This window comes from Brassica napus, chromosome C5, assembly GCF_020379485.1.
Source record: "Brassica napus cultivar Da-Ae chromosome C5, Da-Ae, whole genome shotgun sequence".
NCBI lineage: Eukaryota > Viridiplantae > Streptophyta > Magnoliopsida > Brassicales > Brassicaceae > Brassica > Brassica napus.
The window spans coordinates 1,179,859-1,193,332 of NC_063448.1; the positions used below are offsets into that span (position 1 = coordinate 1,179,859).

At 35.3% G+C, this 13,474-nt stretch overlaps 3 protein-coding genes across 5 annotated transcripts; all 3 read right to left on the reverse strand.

Annotated features, from left to right (window-relative positions):
• Positions 1–4,854: 4,854 nt before the first annotated feature.
• Positions 4,855–5,781, reverse strand: LOC106399480 (monothiol glutaredoxin-S13). The gene is made up of 2 exons (XM_048757710.1): positions 5,580–5,781; positions 4,855–5,528 (listed from the first exon to the last, which is right to left on the reverse strand). The coding sequence occupies exon 2, from the start codon at positions 5,508–5,510 to the stop codon at positions 5,043–5,045; it is 468 nt and encodes a 155-aa protein (XP_048613667.1). The 5' UTR covers positions 5,511–5,528; positions 5,580–5,781; the 3' UTR covers positions 4,855–5,042.
• Positions 5,782–8,083: 2,302 nt separating this feature from the next.
• LOC106397084 (prohibitin-2, mitochondrial) lies at positions 8,084–10,168 on the reverse strand. Of its 3 annotated transcripts, none has more exons than XM_013837636.3 (6): positions 10,028–10,168; positions 9,603–9,786; positions 9,173–9,289; positions 8,915–9,085; positions 8,624–8,836; positions 8,084–8,511 (listed from the first exon to the last, which is right to left on the reverse strand). In XM_013837636.3, exons 2-6 carry the CDS (start codon positions 9,771–9,773, stop codon positions 8,317–8,319), a joined length of 867 nt encoding a protein of 288 aa, XP_013693090.2. In that variant the 5' UTR covers positions 9,774–9,786; positions 10,028–10,168; the 3' UTR covers positions 8,084–8,316. The 3 variants fall into 3 exon arrangements, with proteins under 3 accessions (XP_013693090.2, XP_013693091.2, XP_022559372.2); XM_013837637.3 differs by having other exon boundaries at positions 9,968–10,147; XM_022703651.2 differs by having other exon boundaries at positions 9,603–9,810; positions 10,028–10,138.
• An 897-nt stretch (positions 10,169–11,065) lies between these two features.
• LOC106401841 (fasciclin-like arabinogalactan protein 9) lies at positions 11,066–12,230 on the reverse strand. Its single transcript, XM_013842446.3, has one exon. The coding sequence runs from the start codon at positions 11,921–11,923 to the stop codon at positions 11,171–11,173; it is 753 nt and encodes a 250-aa protein (XP_013697900.2). The 5' UTR covers positions 11,924–12,230; the 3' UTR covers positions 11,066–11,170.
• Between the last annotated feature and the right edge of the window lie 1,244 nt (positions 12,231–13,474).

The window sequence follows — 13,474 nt, forward strand, 5'->3', positions numbered from 1 at the left end:
ATTTACCAAAATACGAGAAAATTTTGGCGAAAGAGGCTTTCCTTCTTCACAAACTACAAAGTCGGAGAGCACCTCCACCGTACCTACATAGTGATTCATCAAGATTACATTCAAAATAGTGTATTGAATGAGAGATGTAATCACAAACCGTTTCTACTGCAGTGCTTCGGGTTCTTGAAAAGTCAGAATTCTCATAAGCGTTAAATAAGCTGCAACGAAGAAGGTTTGTGAAAAGTTGTAACAAAGAGACATGATACAATTCAAGACAAGAGGGGGTTCAAGAGATAAGATACCTTTCGACTTCTTCCTTTGGCATATTCGTAATAAGAAGTCCAGCAACACCATGAAGCAGCTGAAACAACATTCCACAACATAAGTAACTGACAGTAAAAAGTTCAAGTAAGAAGCAGAGTACACAACCTTGAAGGCTTTGAAGATACACAGACGGATTTCATCAGAAGCAGAACGACCTAGAGCAACCTGCATCACTTTGGTCGAACATAGGAAGAACCTAAACCAATAGAAAACAAATTATAAACAAAAGACACAAAGAATAGAGAAGAAGAAACATAGAAGAAGAAGCAGAGAAGAAGATAAATAGAACAGAGACGAATGACACTTAACTGTGCGAAGAAGAAGAAAAACGTGAAATCGCCATGATGAGGAGAAGAGGATTGGCGGAGAAGACGATAGAAGGTAATTAATACTAGATTCCAATCTCAAAATCCCAATACAATCACACGATTCTACCTTTCGATTCACAAAACAGCCTTTTGTTTTAATTGCCATTATTCTTTTTCTTTTAATCATAATTTGTCTTAAGACCCACCTAAAATACAAGGTTAATCTCTTAGAGCTCGAGTCATCAATAGCCACATAAAAAGACAAATAGCACGAACAAAATTTCTAACCACAAGCAGAACCAGGGATAAAGGAAATTAAAAGGTAGGCCTATGCCAACACCCTTAATAGCCGAAGGAACCAAGACAACCCACAAACTAAGAAGATATGCATTGTTGTTTTAATAAATAAAATGAACAAGTTCAAGCTGGCCAAAGGGCTGTTAAGTAGTCTTTAAAAGTTTCTATTCGATGTCAAAAAAAAAAAAAAAAAATGAACAAGTTATATATTCACACCTAAAAGTTATGGAGGGGGGGGGGGGGGAATAAATGCAACTACACGTGGAAAATGAAAAAGATATTCAAAAGATTCGTTCTTCATATGGGTCATAAAAGTTATTAAAAGATAAAGTAACACTATCTAACCATTTTCCACAAAGTTGATTGAAACTGTCTATGAGTGCAACGCGAGGAAAAGAGAGTAATACCTAAACATAGGATCAAGTGGATGTTAATTATCATATAACATAATTAACTGAAATGAGCATTGTTTTTTTGGTACGAATGTTAAGATTTGAAAAGGGCATTGGTCTATATATATGAATCTTCATTGTCAATGGTTTACACTTATAATACACATGAAACTTTGAAACATTTAGAGTTTGCAATAATCTTAATTCGTTTTCCAACACACGTATTAATTTGTTCAAACGTTATGTACAATAATATAGTTCAGTTGACACTGATCAAACGTATGATTCTCATGAACCATGATATCAAATTTTTTTAATAAAAGTTTCTGTGACTTAAAAATTAATATGCTTCATCGACAAATATACCTTACTAAAGTATAAACAATTCTTTATAACAGGTTCGCATATTTTTTTTGTAGATTTCCATATATTTAGCTAAGCAAGTCATATAAATAAGAATATAATCTTCGCCGTGATTTTGTTTGAGTGATCTACAACAATTATTGAGTGATGAGGACATTTTCATGTTACACATATATGGATAAAGACTGGAAAAACACTAGAAAGAATACCTTACATTGCTACTAAACGGTCAAACTTGGCCCACCTTCATCCATAATTGTTCGTAGATGCATTCGAGATTGTAAAAAGCATACTAAAAAGTTGATGATAATTACTTTAAAGCGGTCTTTTCGTAAGATATTATAGTAGTGTCACAAATGTTATTGGCTTCGTGATTGAAGGTAGGCCTCATCAAATATAGTTTAAATCAAATATGTTACGCACTTGTATGATTTCTTAATACCATTATTTTTTATTACAAAAATAATTTAGCACTACTCAAATGTATATGCGTATGTACTAAATTTATGAATTGACAGAATCTGCACATATCACTCAAGAAATATTTAGAAAATAATTTTCTTTTCCCCGTTTCCTTACGCTTCTGGAGAAAACAAAAACCTTACTCCTTCCGTTTCATATTAAGTGTCGTTGTAGAGAAATTTTTTAATTACAAAATAAGTGTTGTTTTCTATTTTCAATGCAAAATTTATTAATTTTATGCAGTAATTTATTTTTCTATTGGTTGAAATATGGTTAAGTATATAGGTAATTGTGTTTTTATATAGGAAATATACAAAATTAATTGTTTCCTTAATCTGTGTGCATGATTCCTTAATCTGTGTGCATGATGTCAAAATGACATTTAATATGAAACAATGGAGTAGTATTTAATGTGCATATGGAGTTCGAACTTCATACATAATTAAGAGTGTAGTATTTGTTCATCATTGAACAATAATGTATGTGAAAAAACTTTCGACGTTGAAAAACTTTTGTAGCTATTCGAGGCTTGTATGTCCAGATTTTTTTTTTTGCAATCTGTGACTTGTTCTTATGAACAAATATTACTTCCATCTAATCTATTAAAACATGAGTAAAAAACAATAACCTTAAATTTTTTTATATAATTACATACCTATGCCACTGTCTTTAAACTCTGTCGTTTTATGTTAATATACCATATCAATTATTTTGCTTTTTATCAAATCGTATTTGATGTTTCCTAGCCCACAACTTTCAGCGGTTTGGTTTGGAATAAAATCAAAAGTTTTGGGTACATCATGACCCAGATCCTAATGACAACTTATAGTATTCAAAATCAAACCGGGTTTAATGGTTGGTTGATTTACATCATAGCAACAAATCAAATAAACTTAGTGGTTAACAACTAAATGAGCCAATTATTAAGATACATGCAACAAATCAAATAAACTTAGTGTTTTTATTTAGGCCCATAATCATACTCTTATTTTAGAAAACTGTTTTTTTACAAAGGGCTTTATATTTAGAAACTGTTCACTCTTTTATTTTTACATTCTTTTTATTTTTGAATGTTGTTGTTTTTTTAACTTGGTTTCATTATTTTATTGGTTTGTCTAACTAATGTATTTGTTTTTAAAATCTCAATACAAAATTAGAATTTTATATTCGACTTTTAAACAAAATATGTATAATATAATTTAGAAATTGATTGTTTATGGTTTTTGGAATAGTTTTTGGTTTTTGTTTCTTCAAAAACCATTTTTCACCCAATTAAGATTTTTGAAAAATAGTTTTCATAAAATATAAGGAAACTAGTTTTTTAAATAACTGTCAATTTCTAAACAAAAACCAAAAACCAGTTTTTTTCTAGTTTTGTTGCTTGAAACTTCTTTTACGTTTATGTATTATTACAAATACAACTTACGTAAGTCATGATTTGGGTAATACCTAAGACACTTTACTATGATATGTATAATACGTAAGACACTTTACTAAGGCATTCTTAATTGCTCACTCCTATAAATTTTTCAGACTTATCAAAAAAATAAATTTAATTATTTGAAGTTAGTCATTACAAAAAAAAAATATTTTGTTGATAATTTATATTGCTTTTGCTGTTTTTTATTTAATATTTTTAACACCTCGAATTTTATTTAAAATAATGTTATTAAATAAGTTTATGTGTGTTTTGATGTTTGTATTTTATATTTTATTTTCAGACATTTTATTTTTATAAAAAATATTTTAAAAGCAAAAACCAAAAACTAAAAAACCAAAATCTAAAACAACCATTCATAACTTTCAAAAAACTAAAATCTACTGCAAAATCAAAAACCAAAAACTAAAAACCAAAATCTAAAAACCAAAAACTAAAAACTAGAAGCCAAAACCTAAAAAGTAACAAAACAATTATCACCTTAATAAAACCAGCAAGTACTTAAGTCTCTAATACTTTTTTTTACCAAATAAACTAAATAAAAACACAATAAAAGAAAACCACAATCTCATAGTTTATACATTAAGGCTAATAACATTGACAAGACACACCAATGTCAAACATGAAAACATGTGAAACTATAACATAATGAGTATAAAAACACTTGTTTACTAAGAACAAACTCCCGCGGATCAAAAGCTGGTTTTGATTTTATACAAAAGGCAGTAGGATTGAACGGGATATAAATTCTTAGCTTATATTGGGCCCTTACTATTTAGGCCACTATTGGGGTCCCATTTTATTAATCCATTAAAATATCAATAATGGGCTGTGAAGGTCTAATCGTAAGTGTCGTATTATGTTTGTCAATATTGCTGTCACAACGAGGCTGTTTAACAAAATTTAAATGGCAAAGCTTAAATTAAGGTCAAAGCTGAACTTAATAAAATCATTGTTTTTTTTTTGAATTTTTTTTATTATCTCTGTTGCCGGTAATCAAATCCGGGTCTCTCGGGTGAAAGCCGAGTACCCTTACCAGCTAGACTACAACGGAATAGATAAAATCATTGTTATCAGCTTAAAACGAAACGATATAATCAAAACCTCACAAGATTGATTTTGGTGTGGTGATCATTTGCTCGGAGAAACAATATGAGTCTTGGTGAAACCAAAGCAGATCTTGCAAAAGCCAAGCTTTATGATGAGTTCTGACCTTTCAAATTTGGCAGCTGGTTGGATGATACCATTTGACTTGTTAATCATTATACAGAAAAACAGATTTCAAGAGCTTTTAATTACAAGAAAAATGTTTTTTATTGTTCTTTGATAAACTTTTATGTGTTTCTTTATGATCCAACCAAATCACATAACAATCAATTAAAAATTCACATAGTTTAAAACATTGCTAAAAATATATTCACAAATAATGCAACACGGAAAAAGATTTAAGAGAAAAATCATATTGAATCAAAGCCATAAAGCCCCAGCTTGTCTGAGAGTAGGCACTAAATCACCATTAATATGAGCAGCCATCAGATTCTCCAATCCTCCAAACAACTTTCCTCCTATGAACATGACTGGTAAGTTCTCTTTATTAATCACAGTTTTACCCAAATCACTTATGATTATATCGTTATTGTCTTCTTCGCCAATCTCAACTACTAGTGGGTTCACGCCGTGTGTCAGTAGCAACCTTTTCACCACATGTCCCATACAACAACCCCTCCTCGCAAACACCACCACAGCATTCTCCATCACCAAAACGTTATAGCTTGATTTCTTAGTGCTTGAAGATGATGGTTTTTGTGGTGATGGTGATGATGTTAGCCATGATAATGATGATGATGGTTTATCTTCATTCTTTGGACGGAAAATGCTATTGGCCGGTGTGGTCTTCGTCCATGATGACTCGTATGGTCTTATTGCTTTCTGCATAATTGATTTAGAGAGAGAAGAGAGAGAGAGAGAGAGAGAGAGAGAGAGAGAGAGAGAGAGAGAGAGAGAGAGAGAGAGAGTCTTGTTTAGTTGTGATGGATTGGTAAGAGATTAGATTAAAGAATTTATATAGAGAATTCTAGAGAGCATTTCGTTTTGAGGTCAACGTAAACATGTCTAAATAGTATTCTCATTAATATCCGAAGCAACGTCACCGTATCTAAATTACATATCCATTACTGTACTTGTGATTATTCATTAATGTTGAGTGTTAATCAACTTAGGAGTGAAAAACAAGTTTTAAACTCATTGTCGGAATTCAAGTGCGACAACTCAATATTTTAAAGTATAATTATCATTATCTTATAACGTAATGTCATTTCTAACCTATTGTAATTTAGAGAATCAATGACTTGCACGATATAGTTTATTTCAAAAAATAATTGATGACGCCGACATAGTAAATGGCTGACGACAAGGCTGATGTCAACCGATTTCTTTAGTTGTTTTCGACTTATGTCACAATTACAATTGTCTTCGTATGGTTACGCCAATGGATAAATGCAAATCATTGAATGGACCATTAGATTTTAAGATCATCTCTATTACGTCATGACGATGACTTATTTTCTTCAACATTAAAAGAAAAATTAAACAATTCGTATATTATATATTCTAGTTGAAATTTGAAAGAAATTATTAAACCTACGTAGAATAAGTAAAAATTGATTTTCTGCATCAAAAAAAGATATATATGGTGACAGTATAGGCACATAATATAGATACCATTTCATCGAAATACCTTAACAACTAAACTTCATTTTGAAGCCTTTGATAGGATTAGTTAACCTTGCATACAATCTGTTGATCGGAAAAAAACATTGCACGAACGTCACGAGCTCCACAAAAGCCTTGTTGATGACGTGGTAATTTGTGGAAAAATCTAAACAACCCACACCCCGTCCACACCCCCTTTCGTCAAAAGGAAACAGCTGAGAAGAACGAGAGAAAATGACAGAAGATGGACCCTCACCGTGAGAAAATTACACGACATTTCCCTTTAACTTTACAAAACAACTAGCCGTGCCTCTTTAGTTTATACTACAACGCGTGTAATTTTGAATCACTTTTACTCAAACAATACAATACGGTCCATCTAATTTGTTTCCTCACGAAGTTAATTGGATAATACATGACATCATTAAGAAGAAGCAGCGGTCGGTTATTATATACGAAGACATCAAATAAGAGTTTTACTTAGTCAAATTTTTTAAATAAATTGTTTTCCATTTGACGTCATCTGACTTTGCCGGGGTATCGTCACCCCCATAAAACTCCACACCGGTAAAAAAGAAAAAAAAAAGACGTCTGTATCATGGTGGCGCCGGCATGGTGTCACCAAATATAAAGGGACCCATATTGCTATGCTCATACGAATCTTATAATACGTATGCGCTAAGATTATTTTTTCGACGATATAAATTTCTCTACAGGTAGATAACGCTGGCAACTAGTTGAGAACAGAAATTTTGAATAGCAAAGTTATAAGATTTTAAATATCGCAAGTAATATTAGGATCATAAATAAAAACGTATCTGATGTACATACACATAGAGAGAGAAGAAGGCAACAATTAAAAAAAGAGAGAGAAAAGAGATCTGAGATCGAATCCGGCGTACGGCCGGCGCGTGAGCGTCCGTGTCGGCGTCGGATCCTTTCTCCTACCGTCAAAGAGGTTTCTTTTTGCTTCTTCTTCGTCGCTTATCACCGAACGCCTTGTCGGAGCTCTGGATTGGAGCCATCCTCCAAAGGTGGTTCCCGCTTGGAGGGAAGACGCGCTCGCGTGGAGGCCCATGGCGTGAGAAGATAGGCTTGCATGTTCAAGTGGTGATTCCGGGAGATGGAGGCTATCACAGATCCGTCGACGCCGGCTTTTCTCCGGGAGGTGGAGGCTTCCTCAGCTTCGCCGTCGCCGGTTCAAGTTCCCGGGAAGGGGAAGTATTCTCTGCTCCGTCTTCGCCGGTTTTAGCTCCGGAGGGTAGAGGCTCACATAGCTCTACGCTGTCGGTTTTGGACCCGTAGTCTTTTGGGGTTTGGTTACTAGTTTGGCTTTGGTGGAAACTGCGTGGTGGCTCTTGTCGTCAGGGTGGTTGTTTGGGTCAGAATGGATGAGATCTCGGTATAAGGTGAAGCTCTCCATCATCGGTGACGACGATAAGAGAAGGAAAACTGAGGTCTTGAGTCTCGGGCTTAACATGCCCAATAAGCGACGTGTGATGATTGGGATGAGCTCTCGGTTAGTCCGATGACGCTCTCTGTGACAAGTTCGAAGGTGGTGAGCCGTTCGGCAGAACCGCCGGGATGAGACAAGAAGAAGATAAGCCGACACGTGCCGCTGGATCTGGACAGTGTCGGTGATGGGCCTTTCGGTTTTAAGCCCGTTTTTCTAGTTTGTTGTTGGTTTAGCTAATCAGGTCGTGGGCCTTTTTATTTTGTAAGGATATTGGGCTGGGCCCGTCTTTATTTAATAAACAAAAACTTGATGGAAAAAAAAAAAAAAAAAAAAACGTATCTAACCATAAGAATATGTTTGTTATTATTATTATTTTTTAAATCCAACCCAACAATTTTCCCGGAAAGCACAAGAAAATATAAACAATCAGTTCTCCACTGAACATGACGACCAAAGCTAATCCAAGTTTCAATGTCTCGACTTACAATAAGCAGTTCCAGGATCGATCACGATAATGGACAAAATAGTCATTTTGAGAGAAACGGCTGGAACTTACTATATAGTTCCTTGTTTTCACTTCTTAGAGCTAGGCTCCAAGTTCATCGCTTGAAGGTTAAGCAACAGATCGTTGGAGCTCAGGTACACCTTGTTAGCTGATTGTGCAATGGTCTGAGCAATCTCTCTCGCAGCTTCGATCTTTCTCAGAGTTATGAATGCCTGATTGTTCGCAATAGCTTGTCCGATTAGTTGAGCACTTTTAGCTTCTCCCTGCACAATGAATCACAACACACACACACACACCAAATGCTTTTAGCAGAGACACCCCAAGGACCTATAATCTCTGTCATTAGATTCCAATTAAAGATCAAATATCATTTACCTCCGCACGGATAACAGCACTTCTCTTGTCTTGCTCGGCTTTCTCCACAATGAACTTAGCACGTTCAGCTTCCTGAGCAGCGACTTGCTTTGCCTCGATTGCAGCTGTGAACTCTTTGCCAAATGTGAGAGTCGTGATGGAGACATCATCAAGAGCAATGTCGAAGTTCGAAGCTCTCTCCGTCAGAATCTTGCGTATCTCTCTGCTCACAGCCTAGAGGCGAGTTAAAAAATAAAGTCAACCATTATGAACAAAACAAAATTGTATTAAGAAGAATGTCGAGTTACATACTTCTCTCTGAGTGATCAGCTGGCTTGCATTGTACTGAGCCACCACAGCCTTCAGTGTTTCATGGATGATGGAAGGGAGCACCCTTTCACTGTAATTCTCGCCTAGGGTTCGGTAAATATGAGGCAGACGGTCACCCATGGGACGTGTGAGAACCCTGAGTCCAATTTTGATCTGTGCAACAACAAACAATAAGTTATTTTCTGTTCCAGCTCAAATAATATAACAAATACACAAAAAAAATAAAGATAAACAGCACACCGTCTGAAGATCATGACTACCGGTACTGCTCTCAACAAGATAGGGTCGTGCACGGACGTCATAGATGATTGGCCTCTCAAACCATGGCAACATAAAGTGCGTACCTTCCGGGTAGACCTTATTAAAAAAAAAAAAAAAAATACAAGAGTGAATTTCACACTTATCAAAAATAAGTACAGTTAAACATCTATAAATTAATAATGTTAGAACTACACCAAAACTATAATTTTTTTATTAATTTATAGAGATATTAATTTATCGATATACTAATTGAACCAAAAACTCAAAAATTATATTATTTTATAGAAATTTTTAGTATATATTAATTTATAGAGTATTAGTTTAAAGAGGCTATACGGTATTCGGATACAAACAAAAAATAAAATAAAATAACTATCCTTAGTTGTGAGGAATAATAATAATACAAAACCTTTTCCTTGATACCAGTTAAACGGTTGAACATGACAGCACGATGCCCACCCTCGACATTGTAGAGGCTGTTAGTGATGGCGTAGACGCCGAGGCCACCGATAACGCTGACCTTGAGAAGCGCGGAGAGAGCAGGAGATCCAGGGATGTTCGGCACTTTGTTGAAACTCATTTTCTTTTAAGATCTACAACAAACAATCAACACGGCACTGAGATCAAACAATCAACATTATAAAATCGATTAGTTTCAGCAGATAATCCAAAATCGATCGAGCCTTTGACCATTATCAAATAGACTTAGTAACTATACAGATCCATGAACATTCTAACTCTAAATCAGGCACATCGTAGACTTTATCGGCATACCAATAAACACGGTGAAGAATTGGAGATACGAACGGAGGAACCAGAGAGAGATAAAGGTACCTTAGCTCAGCTCTTAATCACCGGCGAGGCTAGGGTTTAGGAAGGATCACGATCGGAGATAGTCGGCGAAGCTTAGGGTTTTGGAATCGAGAATTAAAACACCTGTTATTCACACTATCTACGTGTATATTTGGGTCGAATTGAGAGGCCCATTGGTAAATATATACTTCATTCGGCCCATTATGTGAGTTTGCCTTTTCTTTTTGCTACGTGTGTGTGTGTGTTTACTAAAAGATATGCTTCATTAGGCCATTATGTCACTTCATTAGGTCTAAAGAGTACGAGAAAACAGTCACTACATTAAGAAAATGATTAATGGAAGATTATCAGGGCGTGGTTCTTAACGGAATATAAAAAACTGTCTCTTAACTTTTAACTAAAAAAATTAAAAACTGACTCTTAATAACTTTTTTAGTTAAAAGTTAAGAGACGGTTTATTATATTCCGCTAAGAACCACATCCTAATAATTCCCCCGTTAATCATGCTATAAAGATGTCATGACAATTGGTTAAAACAACTCTTGCTGACAATAAAACAACTCTTTGAACTCATTTCCTGTCTTTATTCAATACTAATCTCTAAGCACGTCAAAATATTAGATAATAGCATACAAACCAACAAAGAGTTATATGGTCCATGTCTAGTAATCGCATGTGATTGCTATTATTTCGGATCTGAGGGACCAATAAAAGAATCAAAATCATATTCTATCCATTTTTTAAATAATACAACGATAAATCAATTATTGTATTTTATTAGCTACCAAGTGGCTTAGTAATCTATCAGTATAGCAAGCCCACCGTTCTTTGCTCCGACTTTCACGTAGAGTTGAGATTATTGGTATAAATTCAGATTAGTAGTAACTTGTATTTAAACAAGAAAATATCTAACTTAGACATTACATGTGAACCAAGTTTTCTTCTTCAATATACCGAATTTATGTATAATCAAGTTAACTTAGACATTATACATTAGACATTAGACATTAGGACATTACTAATGACAACCATAGCTAGACTAATGTTAGATGTAGTAAATTAATAATCTCTCATTTCATTTCACGGAATTTAATGAACAAATTTCATAATCCAAACCGGGTGGAATAATCAGAAACAAATACAAGGCAACGAACACAATATAATTCAGAAGAGAAACTTCAAACACAAGACAACAAGTCCAAAACCAAACCCTAGTCCAGCTCTCCTCTCACCAGATGCTGACTTATCTGCCGGCGCTGCAGCCTTTTTAGTTGAGTTAGACTTGGTGTCATCATCGGAAACCCCAGTGGTCGGAGATTTCGGGGCAGGAGCGATCGGGGAAAGCTTGTGCTCTCCGAACATCTCACCAGGCAACAAAACCATGTCCACAACATATACCGCGAGGGGACGTTGTGTTCTCAACGCATTGCTGACACGTGTCTCCACGTAACCCGTTGAGACATTGACTTGGTTAGCTTCACCGGTGAAGTTAAGACCGTAAACACCGTTGTCTCGGCCAGAAGCTTGAGTCCTAACCGGGTTACTTACTGAGAGGAGATCGTCCAAAGTGTAGAATTTAGGGCTGACGTGGTAGAGAATGAGTTTGACCTGTTCGTCTGCGCTCAACTTGTTTAGAGTGCCGGCCTTGAGGTTTTGGAAAGCATTGTCCGTTGGCGCGAACACGGTCATGCCTTCGGATGAACTGTTGACTTGAGTGTTCACTTGTTCCCCAACTTGAGTGATTTTCAAAAGATGGATGAAGGTAGTGAATTGACCGCCTTTTTCGAGGATTGCCGTGAGGTTGATAGGACCAGCAGGGCCTGGAGCGGGTGCTGCCGGCTGAGCTGATGTCTCAGTCGAGAGAATCACGGCGGCGATGAGGAGGAGAGGAGCTAGAGTTAGACGTGTGATAGCCATTACTAGTTTGTTTACTTAATCTCTGAAGAGTGATTGGTAAAGCGAGATAGGAAGGGGATGGTTTATATGGAAGTATAATGTATGGAGGAGTGATGAGTTGTGACTTTGTTGGAATGAGATGGCCAAGTCAATACAAAATGTTAAAGACAAAATAATGTTTCATAGAGATCGTATTATTAATAGTATATGTACATATATAGCCGTTAAGATCCATTTATATGATTCTCAAAAAAAACATTTGAGAACTCTATTATAAATACAATATGAGGTGGTGCATCCGTGGATAGAGCCCACATCACATGTAATGGGATCAAGTGAATAATTCAAATCTACATACAGTTTATATATGAGATATTGAGATAAGGTTACACAAAACTACTTACGGTGGGTGTAAATCAAGATACGAATTTGAGGGGAACAAAAGAAATGAAAGATCCATAGTAAACGTAAAATTTTCTACCAATTGATAGCTCATAAAAAAGTCCTCCTTTTTTATATCATTTTAGAAGTTCCACAAGCTATAATATATACAACCTCTGAGGTTTTTACAAAAATCTTTTGTTACTAGTGAATTTTGACTAGAAGGAATGAATGGAGCAATAACATAAAATATAATTTTTTTGAAGACATTATTTTGTTAAAATTAACATAATGCACTGTATAAATATGCGTGTACATACACATAATGTACATTGATAGGTATAGATGCGTAGACATGTTCATATGTAGAAAGAATATATGTGTGTGTGGTCTGTAAAAAAGAACAAAATGAGTGGACAAACTGACTAATTGACAGCTGGGAAGCACAAGGTGGCATGTGGAAGAGTGGAAGAAGACCCATATATACAATTATACAAAGTGCATACAGTTTGTGTGAACTAGCACAAGGTGACTCATCACTTGCAATTATACAAAGTGCATACAGTTTTTATTCGATATGAAACAGGCAAACAGCACGCAGTTGGACAAAGTTTGTTCCACCCAGAGTTGTATTGGGCCTTGATAGTGGGTTTAGTTACGTTAGACAGTAGTCTGCGTGGAATGCTTATAATGGAATGATTTATAAATGTGGCCCAGATATCACCATCTCTAAATGGAAAAACGAGTTCCCCCTACTAAAGCAGAAGAAGACAGAAGAAGTTTTTAGAAAGTGGTGGCACCTGAGCAGCATGCAGCCCATACACTCGTCACGTCGGTTCGTCGCGTCCGCCACATCATCACGTGGCTCTCACGTGTTTTACTAGATTACACTAAAAATGTTATGACATCGAAGCTGATGTGTAAGAACATGCACTTTGATGAGCCATGCAACTTGAAATGTGTCTAGTGTTTACTCTCTCCATTCATAACTCATAAGCTCACCTAATTCTCATTTTCACTCGTAGTAATTATTTCATATTTCTCCATCCACGATAAATGGTTTCAAACGAGAGCATACATAATTTGAATAGTCATATTTTATAATTTTTCATTGTAAAACATTACGTAGGCTGTAACTCGATGTTAATAAAAAAAAGGGGAATTACAAAAATGATAATTTGTGGAATCCAA

Excerpts from the sequence above, each read along its gene's own strand:
- LOC106399480 (XM_048757710.1), bottom strand. The coding sequence starts at position 5,510 with ATGCAGAAAGCAATAAGACCATACGAGTCATCATGGACGAAGACCACA.
- LOC106397084 (XM_013837636.3), bottom strand. The coding sequence starts at position 9,773 with ATGAGTTTCAACAAAGTGCCGAACATCCCTGGATCTCCTGCTCTCTCC. Across the intron at positions 9,086-9,172 it reads GTAGTCATGATCTTCAGACG|ATCAAAATTGGACTCAGGGT; the intron begins GTGTGCTGTTTA and ends GTTGTTGCACAG. Across the intron at positions 8,512-8,623 it reads GTGCTGTTATCCGTGCGGAG|GGAGAAGCTAAAAGTGCTCA; the intron begins GTAAATGATATT and ends TTCATTGTGCAG.
- LOC106401841 (XM_013842446.3), bottom strand. The coding sequence starts at position 11,923 with ATGGCTATCACACGTCTAACTCTAGCTCCTCTCCTCCTCATCGCCGCC.